The 19,740-nt window shown below is 38.3% G+C and overlaps 2 protein-coding genes across 2 annotated transcripts; both read right to left on the bottom strand.

The window, feature by feature from the left end:
• Window positions 1-2,257: 2,257 nt before the first annotated feature.
• Window positions 2,258-11,667, bottom strand: LOC113665855 (docking protein 6). The gene is made up of 4 exons (XM_027181585.2): window positions 11,113-11,667; window positions 7,210-7,522; window positions 5,215-5,434; window positions 2,258-3,510 (listed from the first exon to the last, which is right to left on the bottom strand). The coding sequence occupies exons 1-4, from the start codon at window positions 11,206-11,208 to the stop codon at window positions 3,297-3,299; spliced, it is 843 nt and encodes a 280-aa protein (XP_027037386.2). The 5' UTR covers window positions 11,209-11,667; the 3' UTR covers window positions 2,258-3,296.
• A 2,374-nt stretch (window positions 11,668-14,041) lies between these two features.
• On the bottom strand, window positions 14,042-19,516 carry LOC113665860 (uncharacterized). Its single transcript, XM_027181591.2, has 5 exons — window positions 19,284-19,516; window positions 18,152-18,215; window positions 17,954-18,033; window positions 17,229-17,376; window positions 14,042-16,373 (listed from the first exon to the last, which is right to left on the bottom strand). The coding sequence occupies exons 1-5, from the start codon at window positions 19,365-19,367 to the stop codon at window positions 16,120-16,122; spliced, it is 630 nt and encodes a 209-aa protein (XP_027037392.2). The 5' UTR covers window positions 19,368-19,516; the 3' UTR covers window positions 14,042-16,119.
• Window positions 19,517-19,740: the final 224 nt, after the last annotated feature.

The following is a 19,740-nucleotide window of genomic DNA, read 5'->3' as shown; positions in this document are numbered from 1 at the left end:
GAATGAACAACTTCCTTCCATTTCTAACCTTCATACCATGTTCACGAGGCCAAGCTTCAAACCGTTATCTGGGTTAGTGTAATAGTGACATTTCCGGAAACAGTAGAGGCCGTCACGTACTGGATAAATTTGATCCTATTTACCAAAGTGGTTTACTTTTGATGAGTGTTACTAAAGAACTTTGCACAGTAGTAAGTCTTTGATATTCCCGTCAACAATAGGTGATTACGTAATGAAGCAAAAGTGTGAGTAACACAAAAGCGAAAGTCAGACATCTGGTTTAGACTCTAAAAACTTGAATCAGGACTACGGTTTTCAGTGTTCGTGGAAGAACTGGTCTTAAAAACCCTTCCCCTTACCCAGTAGCCTACAAACAGGCCCTCATCAGTATCAGCGCTTCGGCACGAGTGTTTTCTTTACTCTCGGGAACTGCATGAGGCCTTGAATGACACTAGCCTGACTAGCCGGCAGGAGGTCTGCAAGTGGTCTTAAGCACTAGCACTATAATAATTGCTAGTGCCAGACCCCCGGCAAACTTCTCCCCAACTCGTCTCAAATCTTCCCGCGGGCGGAGTAACGCGTGTCCTGCAGCGCTAATGATAATGAGGATTTTCTCGAAGGCAACTTTCTGCAAAGGACTCGAGAAAACGGCGGAAGACGAAAGCCTACGAAAAGAGCGACCCCGAAGATCTGTCATAGCTTTAATCAAAGACAGTGATACTCAGATAGCCTCTTGTGACTAGAAGGAGTTTTTATACATAATTTACCCGGCATGTGTTGATTTTATGGAGTCTGGGTGGTGAACGTACACGTAAAGATCAGGAAACGGAATATATCAGCATCGGAGCAAGTCTTATCTCCTTAACTTAAGATGGAAACTTCATGTATTCAAGACATGTGGGAATTTTTGGGAAGTATTATATCAACCACATATTCTCGCCGACTTGTTGTTTCAACTTTCTTTCGCTTACTTTGTTTTCTCTTCCTTTGAAAATTTGCGCGGGAAATCGGCGCGCCGGCGGCCAAAATTAATCCCTCGCACATGCCCTAAAAGTTAACCGCTGTGTTGACAGCATTATATCTTAGCAAGTCTGTCTAAATTAAGGGCTCAGTCAGGTTTTGAATCCGCAGATTGGAGGATCAAAGAAACGCTGCGGTCAAACGTCTACGCATATGCAAATGTCTTCCTATGAAATTTTGCGTGGGGAATTGTGCCCAACGTTTGACCGCTGTGTTTTCCAAATTAAAGGTAATCTCCCTTAAGTAATTTTTTTAAGATTTAACGTGTCTGTCTCCCGAAAACATTGTTACTTAGGTTTGCTGCAATTCCTAGCCAGAGAACAAGCGCATGCTGTGTGGAATGTCTACGTACTAAAGCATGATTTGTAGCACAGGACGGGGTAAGCTGACGTTGGGTTACCTTGATAAGAAGCGCTGAAAGGAGATTTCAGTCCCTTATATCAACACTCTCATTATCCAAATTAATGACTGTACCTCGTCTGCGTTACTGACAGTTTTGCGAGCAATCGGTTGACTGAAAGGCTGAAGCCATGATAAGAGATAAGTTTCATCCGCCTCTTTCCTCTCGTAGTTTCATCACTCGTTTGCATGGCTCTGCAGCTCTAATTTTCTTTGCTCTCAAATGCTGAAAAGCCCCGTGAGCTACATAGGCTGACTGGTAACAAGAAATTTTCTACTGAACCATGGTGAATCATCCTATTCTTGACTAGACTGCACGTCCCCAAGATTTTAGTGAAAGTCGTGCAACTCGATTAAGATCGAGTGAAGAATTTTGATTGACTAATTGGAAGATTGATTGATTGATGGCGTTTTGCAGAATGCGCTGTTGTCGTTGCTAAGAAGGGGGGAAATCTACAGGATATTTCATATTCAGACAGCCTCTATTAGTCTGCGTCATTTACTAACAGCCCTCCTGGCTGACAGGCCCGATAAACCCCTGGCGTGAGAATCATATTTAGTTTACTGAACCATTGAGATCATAGCGAGAAGCCGATGAACGGTCAAAGGATCCATTCAGCAGTCTGTATATTTGCTAAGTGCGAACAGATATTTCCGCGCAGCAGCAGTATCTAGACACCAGAGCCTTACACACCTTAGACTATATATAATCGTAATTTACAGTCTGTCATTGCGCGGAATTTCCCAAAAGGCTGGGGTTTGTACCTACTAAAGCAGTTATCTCAAGTCCTTGAAAACGCTCTAGGAAATAACTACAAACAAAATTGTAACTCAGGGATCGTATCTTAACTTTTTATTTTGTGAAAATAATTTCTTCATATCAATCATACATAACAACGCACAGCAACACAGTGCGTTCCATACACAACAAAAGGTTTGGAAAACCCAAGAGTCGAGTGAAAAAGCGTAAAACACCACAAGCAAATTAGTGTCTCAATGTGAAAAAATAAAGTTGAGATAAATCTGGGAAGGCGACACAAGTCAAGAGAGATAAGTAAGGAGAAAGAATTATCCACGACTACATTGGAGCCATGGAGTTGATCAATATCATGTAAGCATCATATTTATAATCACAAATGATAGTTTCTTTGTTATTAGAAAATTATTTTTGAGACAATACGTTTCGCAATTTCACTTTAGGTGGTTGGATTTTTAAGCCCCATTTGCAACTCAATTCTGAGTGCATATCGCACACTTATGAGAATCATTTTTTCGTTGTCCTTCTAAACCATATCGTCCTTTCATCAACACACAATTTCTCGCACAAGTCTCACATAGCACTGGAACCTTTCCGTCAAGGGCTGAAGTACTTAAGTGCCAAGGACCTTGAGAAAACCATGGCAACGACTGAAATTATTTAAGGACCGGAGGGGTAGGAGCCCGCAGTATTTTGGGTGGGTCACATCATCATCAGAAAGGGGTGGGGGGTGGAAGAGACAGTCGTTCTTAACAGAGTATAAAAAGGGAGGGGATGCTATAAAAAGTTGACTGCCAGTGGGAGGGGGGGGGGGGGAAGAAATCATTCGAATACTACAGAGCCTTAAGGGGGAAATCAGGTATATTTCATTGTGACACAACCAAAATCCTCCGACCCCTCTCGGCGATAATAGTTCTCAGTCCCTTTGTCGATTGTCCACAAGAACCTTTCAAGCTCGGAGGGTGCGTTGAATATTTCGGTTTGGTACATTTCGCTGTCCACCTTAGGAAAACAAAGGCAACAAACAGTGCTCAAAATCTGTCGATTTCTTGAGAACGCGAGGAGCGCAAACGATATCATCACATCGAAAGTTGACTGAAATGCTCCAATGAAATAACTATCAAGAAAATGAGTTGCTCGTCAGACTATCCACAGTCTCATTTTCAGACGATCTTGTGCAGGGAACAGAGTCTATTGAAGGTCTTCTGTGTCTTTCGTGGGGAAGAGGTTGCCGCATGTTGGCAAGCTTTTGAGTTTGCAGTTTCACACAGTCCAAAATTTCTCGCCCTCGTTGGGTCAGGAATTGAAAATGTCCCTCGCCTGTTTTACAGCCCCTAAAAATAGATCACAAGAAAAGCTAGTCAATCTGTTGAATAAGATAACTGTGAGAGGCGCTCTTATAGATCAAGTTACCGGTATACTTTTCTAGTAGCAGGTTAAGGTATTCGGTCATTTTCCCCAAGAGACGGGCTGCCCTTTGATATGGATTGATTTGCCCACAGTCGATTTAGTTACGGATTTCGCACTTTGCTGCGTGTCCTATTAAATCCAATCTCAAATCTCGCGCAGGACGTGGATTACAACAGCATGCGAGCAGGCGCCGTAGGATTCACATTTCTTCGCCTGCGAGAAGATTCGAGAAGGGTTGGGGAGAGGTTTTTCGGGGGTCTAACATTCTCAGTGCCAGACCCCTTGCAGATTTACTCAAGGCCTCGTACTTTCCCGCGGGCGTAGAAAAGCTGGTGCCCCCGTCGAAGCGCTGTTAATGAGGGCTATAAGAAACTGGACACAAGTCAAGTGAAGACCAAAGGCAGAGCTAGATCGCGATGGGAAATGACTTGAATTGTGAATTTCATCAACTGGATTCGTTCTTTGAAAAACAAACAAACAAACAAAAAAAAGCACCGACGGGAGTCTCATTTAATAATGTCATTTGACAAAATAATTCACAATTATTCACCGAAGTGGGGTAAATATCCACCACTTTCACCGATACTGAGGTGAACAATTGTTTTAGTATTTACTACGCAAGAAACCAAAAAATTAGTTTATTTCTGACTATGCCAATAAATGGTAGGAAATTAAACTCTTGACACGCGGTTTGTTTCTTCCGCTGCTTTGAGGTGGATAATGCTTACTTATCACGTCCGAACTAGCCAATCAGCTCTCGCGAAAAGAATTATTCACCTAAGTGGCATATACTAATGAAGGGTAATATAGGATTATCAACTGAATTGATAACGGAAATTGGCTATCGAAAAGAGTTTAAAAGCTGACGTTTCGAGCGTTAGCCCTTTGTCACTCCAACGCTCTGACTAAGGACGAATGGTCGAAACGTCTGCTTTTAAACTCTTTACGGTGGCCAATTTACGCTATCAACTCAGTTGATAATACTAAATTAACCTATTATACTCTCCCACCGACGCAGCACCACAGTTTCTTTAGAAACTTACCCCCTCTATCATAATGAAGGTTAACCAGCCAAAGATGTAGGCAAGTGAACTAACTTCGAACGAGGGCATATTGACCAGGAATGACGAGGCAGTAAAAAATTTGAGTAACCGACATAGCAAGTGTAAAAGATAATATCAGAACTTTGTCTTGACTGTGCTCATGAGAGCCAGCGAGCAAGTTCTCGTTTATACCGCTGCGGCATGAGTTGTGAGGCTTCTGGGTTTCGAGCCAGTACACGAAACGCAAGCTAGAGCCCGCGAGCAGGCTAATATTTTCCAGTATGTAATCAATCCTTTGCTAGTGCACGTATATAAGACAAAAGCAGGGCTCATTCTACATCTTAAAATCAAAACACTTCAATAAATATGGAACAGAAGTTCATGAAGGAAAACAAAACGGAGCCGCGAATCAGATTTCAAAAAGCCGACATATCGAGCGCTAGTTTTTTGTCGGAGCACTCTGATGCGACCAAAAATTAGCGCTTGACTTCTAGTTTAACGTCAACCAAGTGCTAGCTAATTATAAACTTGCCCGCTGACGCAGCAGAAAAGTTTCTCAACAAACCAATGACTTTATTTTCTTACCTTCCCGCTTGAAATGTTAAAACTTTGTCTAAATCTTGAAGATGTGACAGTCTTTGCAGTCGAAATCGTGGAAGATGATCTAGTTCCCATTCTAAAACTCTTTCTCCTGTTTTTGCGCTATGAAGGCATAAGTATTCCTTACGAACTGTCATAAGATAGTTTCCTGTAAGTTCAAGTCTATCAGAATCCTCTGTAGGAATTACATTTACCTCATAAAGCCCTGAAAAGAAAGGGTAATTATTTCAATAAATTTTCAGGTAGATCCTGAAAATGTCTCTTAATCACATAAAGATTAAGGTCAGTCAAGTGTCTGTGAACAAATAATTCTTGGCTTGTGTCAAGCAGCGTTTCCTCTCGACCAAGGTACTCCTCAGATATGTTAAAAAATTGGCAAACAAACCCTTAACCCTCAACTAATGTGTAACAAATTCTAGTAAATGTATCTCTAAGTTTGGTATCTGACATATCTCTTGGCCGAGTGGTACCAGCCACAAACTCTCAACTCTTTTGACATGTCGTCACAATACACGAGTATATTTGAAGGAGGTTCTGGCTCGCAGACTTAATCTACGGTTTCAAATACGATATCAACACAAAGAATTCAGACAATAATCACTTGAAGAAAGGTCTTGAATGTCAAAGGGTTACTATTTGTGTGCATTCCATTTTGTCAGCATTGATGTCTTAAATGCGATAATCGTTCACCTCAGAAGGGCAAATATAAGTACCCATACAAATTTGTACTGAAGCCAGACAGTAATTGTCTCTTTAGAGCACCGGTAAAAAGGGGGAATTAAGGATGGATGACCAAACTAACAGGGTTCTCATGTAACCGAAAAAAAAAGGAAAAAAAAAGCAGCTTGAGCTGTCAAAATTCAGACAGAAAATGCTGTGTAGTAATTGAATTCTCTGATCTTCAATACTCACTGAATATTCTGAATTGCTTTATGGTAAATGCTCTAATAAACTTTCTGATCAGACAGGGGTCTTGTTTAAAATTTAATAATGACAGCAAAATTGCCAAGGCAACCTCTCATTTCCTCAAACTGTTGATTGGCTTTAATAAGCTGCATATGCAGTAGGTTAGGCAATCTACAAAACCTTGAATGAAAACTGACTAATATTTTCAAATAAAAGAAAACATTAAGAGTGAAATCCTACAGTACAATCCCCGAATGTACATATATTGCAGTTTTTAGCAAACTTTTTTTAATGCAAGGAAGAGGGATGAGAAAGATGGAATACTTGCTAGACAGAAGGGCTTTTTAAGAATCTGAAGCTACAAGCAGGTTTATTTAGGATGGGAGTTATAGAGAAGGACATCGGCTTATTAGAGCATTAATAATGTATTCATGTGCATTCATGAACAAATCTGACAGAAACAGGTCATACAGTGATTTCAAACTCCAGAATCTTCCCACATGGAGCCAGTCCTGCACCCTCCCATTACCCCTCTTTAGTAGGAGAATTTTAAGTTACATCTAAAACCGAATGCGGTAAATTTTCTCCAGTATTGTTCATTTCAAATTGCATCAAAAAAATAATGATAATGCTCCCATCCCTCTTTTGAAAGTACCAACACACCAGTTTTCAAATATTCCTACTACTGTGAGCATTTTCTTCTGAAATTACAAATACTTCTATATGGAAAATGCCAAATTCTTTAAACAGATACTAAAAGATAAAAAATGGCCAGACAAAACTTCATGTCAGTAAGAGGGTCAACTTATAAGAGGCTCCTTTGCCAAGATTTCTCCATTCTCAGGGGCTTAGATCAAGTGGGCATGGTTGTATTGTAATCAACAAACAAGCCCAAATAAGGGAATCAGTCTGGTGGCTCATGCAATAATTCTTGATGTCCCTCCACAACATGCTTTTTGTCAAGCCAGTTGATTAGAACATCTATGAGATAGTCAAGCTGAAACAAGAGCCTTCAGGCATCCTTTGCCTCCTTCAAGTCACACAAAAGCAAGGTTAAATAGTATTAACACTCACCATAAATGTCACCAGCTTGAACAGAGGGATACAGCTTTGGTTCTGGGAGTACAAGTTCTTTAATAAGCTGAATCCACTCAAGTGACTCTTTTTCAGTATCCGCACTCAGAAAAAGTTTGATTTCCATACCCACAAGTAAAAAACTGTGATTATGTGTCCTTGAATGAGCATGCGAGACAGATGTTAAATCTTCCAATGAAATACTTGTACGATGTCTACCCTCAGAGCATGCTTTCTCTGTTAGATAATACTCTAAACGAGGTTGTCCCCGCGGAGATTTCCTTCGCAGAACAAACCATTTTCTTTTCCAAATCTAAACAAAGAAGAAATACATCAAATTTTACAGATCATCTCATTTTTCCAAGACTTACCATTTTCTTGTTATCCAGCTTTCAAATACCAAAAATAAACATGAGGGCTTGAAATATCTAATATCTAACAACAATATTTACCCATATAGAGGTAGATAATTGTCTTAGTACAACACAAACTGGTTCATATTATACCAAAAGAAAATTTTGTCAAATCTCAAGATTTTTAAAATCTTACCTCCACCAAATAGCTCATTGATGCTCATAAAGTAGAAAGATCCATTGCACTTCTTGAAAGCAGAAAAAAACTTTGCGGAGCACTTAAAAGTTGCTCTTATGTCACTTCTTTAATATATATCACCTTCTCAAAACAATGTGATCTCAAAGAATTTAAAATAAGTTGACCTCACTTTAATGTATTAGCCAAAGAATAATAGAGAGCTTTAACAAGATAAGAATCCAAAACACTGCCCAAGATCTAGCTTAACAAATTGGAGCAGAAAATCATAAATTGCTGGCAAAGACATTTCTGTTGCAAGGGTTTGAGATATGAAAGATAAAGGAAATCTACTTTTTCTCATTCCTCTTATATCTCATACAGATGTTTGAAATGTGCAAAAAGCAAGGTGCGTGACCTGACTTGGCAAAAGAGAATTAAAAAAAAAAGAGTGGGTAGATAAGAAAGAATTACCCTCCGTGAAGACATCCAAAGGAGATGGATGACTGCAGAACTGCATTTTGCGAGCCACGTGTATGTAATTGCACACCTTGAAAAACTTAGACCACTTTTTTAAATTTTAGTTTTTGTGTCCCGAGGGGTCTCTGCTATAAACCTCTTCAATTTTTTTCTATACTGCTGCACTTTTGATTTGAGATTTTAATATATCTCGATGCAGTTGCTGAGGATGTTTTTGATCTGCGATATCCAGACAGTAAACCTTAAAATGATGCAAATGTTTGTATCATACCCATTTCTCAAGATTTTACTGGTTGCTTACCCTAAAACGCTGTTCTTAGGTTATCATGCTTGTGTTCAAAATCAAGATGTTAATAAATTCTAAAATGTTTTGAACAATAAAAAATAAAGAAATGACACAGGATCGACTGGTTAGTTGGCTTAGGTCTGCACGACACAGGATCGACTGGTTAGTTGGTTTAGGTTTGCACGACTCAGGATTGACTGATTAGTTGGCTTAAGTCTGCATGACTCAGGATCGACTGGTTAGTTGGCTTAGGTCTGCACTACAATTCCTTAGGTTTAAACTTCAAACTCTGGCTTCCAGCTGCTAATTTACAGTGACTTCTGGAGATGAAGCCTTAGACCACACATACTCTCAGACTGATGAAGGCAAGTTAGCTGTAAGACAACATGGGAGTAGATACAGATAGAAAGAAAAGAGAAAAATACCACACCGTAACTAATGGCGCTGGTAGGTGGGAACCAATTTTATAAAACCCCTTAGGGCCACATGAAGACGAAAGGTGAAGACGAAAGATCCATAAATTCTTTCTACAAACTAATTAGTTTCCCCAATAATAATTGTTTTGCTGTTTTTTCCATATTGTTAATCTGTGAGCCTGATTAGTTCCACTGAGAGTCAAATTTACACCAATCAAATATCTTGGGATATCAGACAATCCAACCAGCTTGAACTACAGATGTCAGACTGGTCTCATACAAAGCAATAATCATGTGCATGCATGGCAGCTCGCCAACCTTGTAATAGCTGCCAGCTGTAGGATGAAAAACATTAAAATAACACCTGCCGATAACCTGTCCACAGTAAACAACAACTTGACTGAACTACCAATGGGAGAGATACAATTTTCAACCAAAGATGTTGTTGTTCCTCTGCACCTTTAATTCAATTAATTACGTCAATTTAAGGTTGAAGCACAAATTTTTTTTACTTTTTTTTTGCGGCTGACTTCTGGTGCATTCCTTGTGAATTTCTATGCGAAGAATTTTGAACCTCTTCCAAGTTGACATTTCCAAGTTTATAAGCATCTAAGTCTTGTCAGCCCTCCGTGTGTGACAATGTAAATATGTCAAGAGGACATATTGGTTGTTATTATTTTCAACCTTAAAAAACAAGAATTAAAATCTGGAAGCTTTTGACTGATCAACGACTCTTCTTCTAAAGGATAAAGTCTTGCTTGAAAGAACAAGGCATGCGGCGTTAAATGATACCAAGTTATTGCCATCACATAACATGCTTTCTATAAATATTGCATTTAGTGTTGTTCTGTTTGTTCAAAGTTGTTTTGTTGCCCCCCACCAATTAAAGGATATTACACATGTAATACAATTTCACTTCTGCGAAAATTTCAGACATTAAAAACCGACCAGGAGAGCCATGGTTGTTTACAATGATGTGCAATTACTAAGTACTTTTTTCACTATTTCATGTTTTTCGCACTTCTTTGAGACAAAAAAAAATGATAGAGCTGACGGTAAATAGCAAATGAGGCACTTGAATCCCGTTTCTTGAATTTTATCACAATACAAAAGATATGTTTCCACTGCAATGCAAGCTTCAATTTACTTCGTGTGCGTAAGATTCAAGCAGAGGTGCTTCTTGTACGTAATACAGGGATTACTCCAGAAGGCCAATATGCGTTAAGTGTACTCTACTTTTTCGGTGTTTACGCGTTCCATGGGTAATTCGCCCTTAGCTATTGTTCAAAATCACATGCATATTTCATCTCCAACGATAATGTCAGTTGCAGGTTTTCTCGACACAATAAGAAAAACAACTTTAATAGCAAACGGCTAGCCGTTGTAATAGCATTAGTCTGCTCCATCTTTAAAGACATAACGTTTCTTTTCCTTGCCAAGAATGTTTTTGATATCGTTCCACGTTGAGGCCGGCGACCTGTGACAGCTTAGATGGATAATTTTATCTGTTGACACTTGTGTACAAAGACGGGCCAAAACTCATCGCTTTTGAAACGGCGGAAGGAAGAAAACGAATCCATGTGCCACAAACGTGAAAAAACTAAGGGGGTTTGAGTGATTGTTCTTTACGACAGCAGACACATCGTTAACGCATCAATTTCATAGCTATTTCATTTGATTTTTAATTCATGCGCGAAATGAAATTGATAATTTTGCTGTCAAAAAATTCTCAAGAAACCTCTTTTTGTTCGCACAAATTTCAAATCGTTTCATTTTCGAGCTTAGACAAAAGTACACTTAACCAATCAAACGAAAAACTAGCACTATTAGGTTTCAAATGGCGATGAATTTACAATACTTTTCCTAGCAGCTGAACAACTTGTTTACTAAAGTAAGGTTTCGAATGAGGGTTTGAAAATGTCGCCGAATTTGGCAATTCCTGCTCCTGCTTAATGACAAGTATTCATCTGTGTGTTCTGGTTATTAACCTGAAATAGTATTCAATCAGATGTGGCGAAGAAAACAGAATATATCTCACACAAATCAGAGTAAACACTACTATTAGTTATGCAGTCATTATTCACCCCATACGTGCACAGAATATATTAAAATACTCGTTTGACTTCTTGTTAAAAAGCTCAGTTAGCAGATACTTTAAGGAGAATAAGAAATCACAATCAAAGTCAGACTTGCCTTGTGTGTGAGCTTTCTCTGTTTCCGCGGAAGCTTCATTTCAAGAAACCCGCACTTTACCAAATCCTCGACGTAACTTGCCATGGTCACTTTCATCTTCCAAAATATTTCACACACGCGTCCAAGAAAACGAAAAAAAGTAACACAAATAATCTCAGCGATTCAGTCCGCTTGAGTCAGGATAAATGGAGCTGTTAGAGAAACATCGCTTTCCACGCTGTACCGGTCGAAACCTTTTGAAAATTACGCTAGTTGTTTGTCATCGATTCGCGCTATTGTTTTTCAACCTCGCAGGCTATTTGTCGTGTTGTGAGGGCAGTGTAGACGCTCGTTCCAGTGCTTCGGCGCGCCAACAGATAGCAACAAGCCGTCACGCTGAATCATTCAGGAAAAATTTCAGCACGTTTGCAATAATTAATAAAAAAAACAACAATATCTACTACGATTGATATTCTTTGTTCGACAGACAGAATATCACACTGTCTGAATGCCGAAATTTTCAATCGAAAATCACGCGATGAACCGTGTGCTACAGGGTTTTTACATCATCAGTGTAATATATTTAATATGGTAGAGCACGATCAAGCGCGTTTGAACAACTCAAAAGTGCATGGTAAAAGCCTATTTAAATATCTCCGGTTTCTATTTTCATGCTCTCGTGTTTCAACTATGTAACTTTAACATTTGCCCGAAGCGTAAGGTAACCACTCCCATATAATTGCTGTTCTTTGCAAAACAAGTAAGTTTCTAATCGAAAACAATTGTATTGTTTGTACTGCAAGATAGTAAACTTTCTGCGGTGAATGCTGCTGATCTCAACATCTTACTCCTGCAGAACTGCTTGCGCACACCGACAGACTGTCTTCAGGTTTTTGTTCAGTCTGGTTCTAATTTACGAGATCGACCAAAGTCCGCGGAATATCACAACAAATCTGTCCGCACGCGAGCAAGTTTGTTTTTAAAGCATAATACTATAAAATTGTGCAGTTCGAGCTTTCTCTAACTTTCAGTTGCATTTGTTTGGCTCAGGCTTTTAATAACGGAGTTTTAGAGAAAGCCAATGAAATTCGCTGAAGCAAGCGAAGGCTTAATCTTTAGTTTGCGTGTGACGATAGAAGGACGTTGCGGAAATGACATCTACAAAAACATATGGCCTTAAAAACAACTTGACTTCGTTCAAAACAAAGTACTTGAGGTTTAAATTATTTTGTTCTCGACTGGGAAATAATTTCACGGGCTGTTGAGGAAAACAGGGCTTCATGGGTATTAAACTTTTCGCGTTATCACTTCGCTGAAAGCCGCGTCTTCAACAATTATTCGTCGCGGAAAAGTGAAGTAAAATTAACAATTGGCTAATAAATGCGAAATTTATGAAGTCCTACGAGAAACAACAAGTCTAGGAAATCAGCTAATCTTTAATTCATAACATGTCCAGATGGGTCCATGTAATAGCTTTGTTTTCAGGGGAATTGAGTGTTTTGAAATATAGTTTCTGCTAAGGGCATGACTCAGCTTTAGGCCAATGATGCGTCAAGAGACGAAGAAATATTATTGCGCTATTTTTAACGTATTTAATATAAAGCAAGTGTGATATAACTCGAGTTCATAAGTGAAAACGCATGATATTGAAAGAAAATAGCCGCAATGTTAACCTTTGACCATAAAAAGGCATCAACGACGTGGTGATATTGTAAAATAAAATTGTTTGATGCTGATACTGCACACACAAACATTAATTGAATATACTACACGGCAAAATTCCGGAATTTAAACGCTGAAAAACACTTCCTGTAAGGCTAGAGCGCTCTTGAATTTTACTTTCCTTCGTTTGAATCCATATTTGTTGCTATATATGGACAAAACCCTTCACATGAGCAACTTTTCTGGAAAGGGATCGAAGGAAAGATCTTTCAGAAAGATCTACCAATCACTTCGGCGCCGTCGGGGCGTGACGCTAGGCCAAGATTTGTGACTGTTTGCTTTCTTTAATTTTTTTGTTTCCTAAAAATTTTTTCCTCCGACTCTAATTTAAGATAACTTGTTTTTGGCTCGTGTACGATCATGGTAACCGATTGAGTTCAAAGACCGCCCTTAGATGAGGCCCGGGCTAAGACTTTTGGGTATATAGCTGTTAATATTTGTCAACAAGTCATGTGAAATAAGTGTGACCCAGAGTTTACAAAAATTTGCCCATTTTTTTGCGCAGAAACAAAATTTCGCCAAATTTCAAAGGAGCCGAGATCTTGCCTCGGAGGCTTCCAAATTTTTGCAAATCAAGCAATCATGCTGTTTTATCCATTCAACTTTCGAACTTTAGAGAGCATATCGGGAAACTGTCAGTGAAAAGCGGAAGCTACCCACAGAAAAGCCCACTGATCGTGCATCCACGATACTGAGAACGCTGTTGTTTTTTAAGGCCAAGAAACTATAATCTATAAGGCTACTGAAGTAATTTTTCACAACAGCCGAAAGCGACTTAAATACGATTCATTCTTGCCTAATTTTTACCTCGAAAAATGTTTTAGCTCCTCCAAAGCGTTTACTTTGAGATTGACATATCTACCCATACTAACAAATTTTGGTTAAAAGCTACAGATCTCGTGCGTCCACCTCCGAAATTTTGAAATTGTGGATTTAATATTCTGCAATTTTTTTCCACGCGAAAAATTACAAAATATTTGAATTCGTTCCAATGCAGCCCAGCCCTTGCTTCAGCCTTTTTTCTTTGATAACAGAAAACTGCCACATGCAGTCAGTTAGACCACTTAAATGGCCAAGTGAAGGTAAGGTCGCATTATTTCCTCTTGATCACACAGGAACCTTCACAAAATTACAGACCAACGATTGACTAAGCGACGAGTAAGGCCTGGACCACACTAATCCTCTTCTTGAGAATCCATCTGAGTTTCAACCAACAAAAAGAAGCAAATTTTTTTTAACCACCGTGAAGTTTATTGTTTTGCTCCTAAATGTCCACAGTAGCGCGTTTTTGAAAACGCGCATGTTTTAATACGTCAGTTTTCGCCTATCGTTCAACGAAACCCCAGATGATGTTGATAGGAAGCGAAAAATCATCTTTTTAAAAAGCTACCGCTTTTATTATTTGTCCACACTAGAAACGAAGCATTTTAAAAACGATTAATTTTATTGAAAGAACTCAACTTTTGAAACCTTTCTCCGAAGTCTCCTTTTTAATCAGATTTGTCGGGTGTTTTAGTCAAAATGACTGGCAAAAACACAACCGAAAAGTGACACTTTGTTGCAGTGTCTGTCATATCTCTTTCATTTCCATAACAATATATGTGGGAACAATCTAGCAAACACGCATTTTGCTAAAGCAGAAGACATTTCAATTCACTTTTCTGCGATCTTTAAGATAAAAAAACGAGGCATTAATCCTAGGTTTTAAAGCTGTGCAGCAAAAAATTTTTACAACGTCCAGTTACGACCTTTAGACACCTAAACATCAACAGCCTAGCCTTGTTCCACACAAAACGAAATGTTTGAAAATAAACTAGGATACAAGCCCAACGAAAAAGATAACGTTGCTGCTGGCTGATTTTTACTTGCTGGCAAATTCTAAATGCAGTAAGAATTATTTCCTTTTTCTTGCAATTTTTACGACAAAAATGTCAGTATTATTGTACCTTTCCATCAAAAGAGCTAATTTAACTATATTGGGGAAGATTACTTTAAATGAAAGAATGAATAAATATATTGCAGCAATCGTTTGGCTGTTACACTCAAGCCAAATCGATGGTATTTTGCGAATTGAATAATTTGCAACTATGCCAGGCAAAAATGGTTTAGTCTATCTTAGTCACCGTAATGGACAAGATGAATATTTACGATCACCCGTATTACAATTTTTTGCGATAACGCGCTCTACTTAAAGGGAACACAATTTAAGAGACTCTCCAACCGCCGAAGAATTGAAAATAAACATATGGATAGAAGCTACTGACAGTTTGTAATAATACAGTTCTTTCATCGAGGACGTTCATAAAGCTTAAATGATTAGTATATCAATAAAGCTGAAATTAATTTTTCCCTACGCCTACATGGACAAAAACAAAACTGTAAGGCCCTTAAATTAAAGGAGCAAAAAAGAACGAAATGAAGTAGAGTAAAAAGCGACACAAAATTATTCATGGTCAGAAAGAAAATTTTGGTTTGTTCCGTGAAACATTTTCCAATTTCGCTTTTTAATCTCATGGTATCTTTCTTTATACCGACTCACATGTCTTCCTGAACACCTGCCCAACGTGGGCGAGACCTGAGGGGAAGTATCTAAAAAATAAGTATTTACTGAGCGCCCACGAAACCCTAAAGTATGCCAATAAAATATGGCAATTTGAAAAATTAGAAAGCGCATGCAAAAATACATCACACCATTTTCCGAAACCACCCCGTGCATTTCAGTCCCCCTACTAACCAATTTAAAGTTCGTAAGTACGCGTGAACATGCGAAACTTTTACCCAAAAAAACGTATGGCACGTATCTCTCAAATTTGAGTTTAACAACTGCAGCCTTATGAACATAAAAACATACGAAACTAAATGACATTTTTACACCACGGATTTACGATCCAACTATTTCTAGGCTCATGAGAAAAAAGCAGAATTGTCCTCTTTTCAACGCAGCGAAGCTTTTGGTTTCGCAAATACTCAGAAAAAAGGCGCAAAAATGGCGACATAGAATTGCACGAGCGAGAAGTTGTACTTGACGCCTTATGCCCGTAATTAATTTCTCACCATTTTACGATATATTGAAAGAAATAAACTAAGTTTTTGGTATCAGCGTGGTTTACACTAAAAAATTTATTCACCAAAGTGTCGGTGAAAGTGGTGGATATTTATCTCCACTTTGGTGAGTAATTGTTAAATATAGTTTGCTTTGAAGTTAAGCGTAGAGTTATTAAAAAGAACTAAATTTCATGACGCTTGGCCTAGCTCCACTCTTATATCGGGTTCTTCGTTTAAATCAGCTGCAGCGTCCTTAAAAATTTATACAGTTGGTTTATCAAAGTTTGTAAGACGCACGAGATTAACAGAGCTCTTGGGCTCAGCGCGGAAGAATTCCAACACAGCCGAGAACAGAATCTTCGCGCATCTTGCCTTAGGAAATCCAAAAATACCGCTACTAATGGCGGGGACAGCTACACTGCTCAGAAGCCTTGAATGACACTCGGACAAAGAGTTGTACATGGCTGAGTGAAGACTGCTGTCTTCATCTTTTTGCCCTCCCATCCAAACCGGACCTAAAAATTAGAAAAAAATGATAGCAGTATCAATCAAGAATGATAACGAAGTATAAAAACACTTATAACATTTGATAACAATGATGATGATAATAATCCGGCGGTTGAAAAAAAAAAAAAAAAAAAAATTGCGCAGACCTGTCAAGTACGTCACGTCACAGTCTCAGCCGTCGACTCGGGGATATGAGCAAAAGAAGCGCAGAAGGTTAGCAAGTATCAGGACCTTGTAGGAGAACTTAACAATAAAGAAAACTGGAATGAGGGTTCTCCCAGTGGTAATGGAGACCCAAGGATCCGTAACCGAGAGTAACTTAAAAAGACATTTTCGTTTAGATTAAACCCAAGGTCTTAAGCAAGTTTTAAGAATGCAATAATTTTTCCAGTGAGTTTCCTGTTGTCATATTTTGATTACACAGTGTTCTTTGAACAGAAAAAAATCATTTTAAGCAGATTTAAATTTACGATTTCCAATCTACAGTTTAAACCTATTTTATAGTGTAAAATCGAACCCAAACAGTTTCAAAGCAGGTGTCTTTAAGTATAAGGGAAATTAAGGGGAATTTCTTTTACACCTTTCTCAAGGGAATGAATGAAATTTTGGAAGCATTACTTCAACATAGAGTTGGTGTTTACATATAATCCCACTGTTTTGAACTCACCTTAACTTGAAATAAATAAATCAACACTCCATTCCAAGCATACAACTACACTTTTTAATTACTTGTTTATTTATCTTTTTATTTTTCTTCCCTCCATTTCAAAAATCATAACCTTTGAATAATTACAACATGATAACGAAAATGGAGACGGGAAAAAGCAATACATATTTAAACATATGTATACAACTGAACTTACCTACTGCATGGATTAAAATACTACATGGAAGACTTCCAGGTCTGGTAACAGCAATCCCTCCGGTCTTTATGGGACCATATTTAGCTACGTATTCATCACTTTCGTTTTGAATTTGATCTCCACCATTTTTGACAATTGCTCCAGCTACCTGGCACAATGAGAGGGTCATTGAAACTTATCATTAAGAAGTGAATTACAGTAGTTTTACAAACTGTATGGCTAAATGAATTCTGGGTAAAGTGGGAGTGACATAGCTTATTTAAGGCCTGAGGGGAGGTGGAGGGAGTGGAGAAGTGGGAATTAATGAAATTATATCTACAGATGATCAGGTGGAGTCTCTAGTCCCAAACCTGTAGCCTTTGGAGGCTGTCAGAATAGAAAAAACACATTTTAGACCATTTTCAAACATTCAAGAAATCTTGGTAACATTAATATGAAAACACTTTTTACATATTGGAATTAAGGGAATTCGTAAAATTAACCTCCACTTTCATCTCTGCATTCTTTACTTAACTACCGCAACCAATGGTTCATTTGGTCTGATGAAGGGCTAATACTCAAACAGCAGATTTTAAATTCTTTATGGTGGCCAATTTACACTATCAACTCAGTTGATAAAACAAAAATTGTCTTGTTACACTCCCCCCCCCACCCCCAATGCAACACCACAGTTTCTTTAGAAACTTACCCCATTTACAGTAACAATGAATTGATCAACAACTTACTCCTCCACCATGTTTCAACCAGGAGTTTGCAGCATTCACAATTGCATCCACGTTTTCCTTTGTCAAGTCATTCTGTACAACTAAGAGAAGACCAAAACAGAGAAATTATTCTCAATGATATCTAACGCCCAATTTTATTATGCAATTTCAACTGTAGCTTTAAATGTGGACACAATCCAAACAGAACAAGTTTCTTACCTTCAATCTTTTTGGTTACGTTTTTGTCAGGTACATTGAATATTACTGTTGCATGGACAGTGCCCTAAGAATTGTTTAATAAGTTAAGTACTGCATATATTTTAGAGCAGAGGAGAGTGAGAACATTATTTTCTAATCTGCACCCTACCCCCACCCCTACTTCCCTCTGAGAATGATAGGTTGTAAAAGGGTTCACAATTTATTGTCACAGACACTGCTTCTGACATAAAAAATTCACATTTCCATAAGGCCTGCAAAAATCAAAGAAGAAAACAACAGTGCTGCAGTTTTGCTTGGAAGCTTTCTGGTCACACACAATTCTCTGTTCTTGTTCTCACACATTGTGAACAAATAGATCAATGAGAGAATTCAATAATTGGTCAGTTAGTTCAAAATGATTGGCACACTACTAAACATTGTGTACCAAAAACCCAGCAGACAACTATAACTGAACAGTCCCTCATATTTCATAACCAATTTGCATTTAATGACTTCTTCTTCCTTAAGTTAAGGTAATGTCCAAATTCTGACCAAAGGTACTTCTCTCATTAACATGCCACTGTGATATTGTGATTGGAAGGACCACACAAATTATTGACAATTACTGGGCAAGCAGATCAGTAGTATGCAGTGGCTGAAGGTTGAAGCATCTGATTGATAGGTAGCTGGTAAGTTTGCCCAGATGCAAGCTTGCCCCTGACCACTTTTTTGAATTCATCCCTTAACTTAAAACAAGTTTGCCCCAACCTTGAGCAGTTTGTTCCCAAATCATTCAACTTGATAACCTTGTTTTTAAGACTGATAGGAATTTTCAAGTTGATTCAGTCTTTTCATATTGGCCACCAAAATATTATGATTGTAACAGGTAGGGAAATGAATTATAAGATTTTGGGAAAACTTGTTTTATGTTAGGGGAGGAGAACTACAGCTGTCATTTACGTTCACACAAAGTTAACGTAATTTCAGTTGAAATATCTCAACTCATACTCGGAGAGGGACCCTGGCGAGTTAACGAATGACATAGAACAACGAAAGCATCAGAGTCAAAATAATAGAGCTAAGTGAAATAATTATGACAAAATCGAGAAAACATCCACCATAAAACCGTGGTGAACCCAATATTTTGACTTACCCCTGTTAGACATCTGGCCAAATAGCTGCCATTGCCTCTATTTACAGCTCTGACAAGATACCAATGTGCACTAGAGAACAACATGTCACATAGCTGCAGCGTCTCCAGAGGGGATTTTCGCAGGTGAAAAAGCTAATGTGATGCAATTGCAAAATTCTTTCAAGTTTGCAGCATCCTTAAGTTTGAGACGCGTTTGGAGAAGAACAAAGCTCATTAGAGCCCTCGAACTTTCTGTTCAGCAACACCCCAATGAGTGAATCGTTTCTACTGGATAAAGGTCACGAAATATTAATATCATTTTATCGTAATTTTTTCCTCTGACAATAAATCACTCGCCTTTCAAAAATGCAATTTCTGGCTGTCCAAATCTTAATTTTTTTACTCAGAGCAAAATTGATGAATTATACTTTTGTTTTTTCTCTTATCTGAAAATGATCCCCTTCTGTGCGAAGGTTCG

The sequence above is a fragment of the Pocillopora damicornis genome, chromosome 3, assembly GCF_964200805.1.
Source record: "Pocillopora damicornis chromosome 3, jaPocDami1.2, whole genome shotgun sequence".
Lineage (NCBI taxonomy): Eukaryota > Metazoa > Cnidaria > Anthozoa > Scleractinia > Pocilloporidae > Pocillopora > Pocillopora damicornis.
This window is presented reverse-complemented; position numbering and strand designations above follow the sequence as displayed.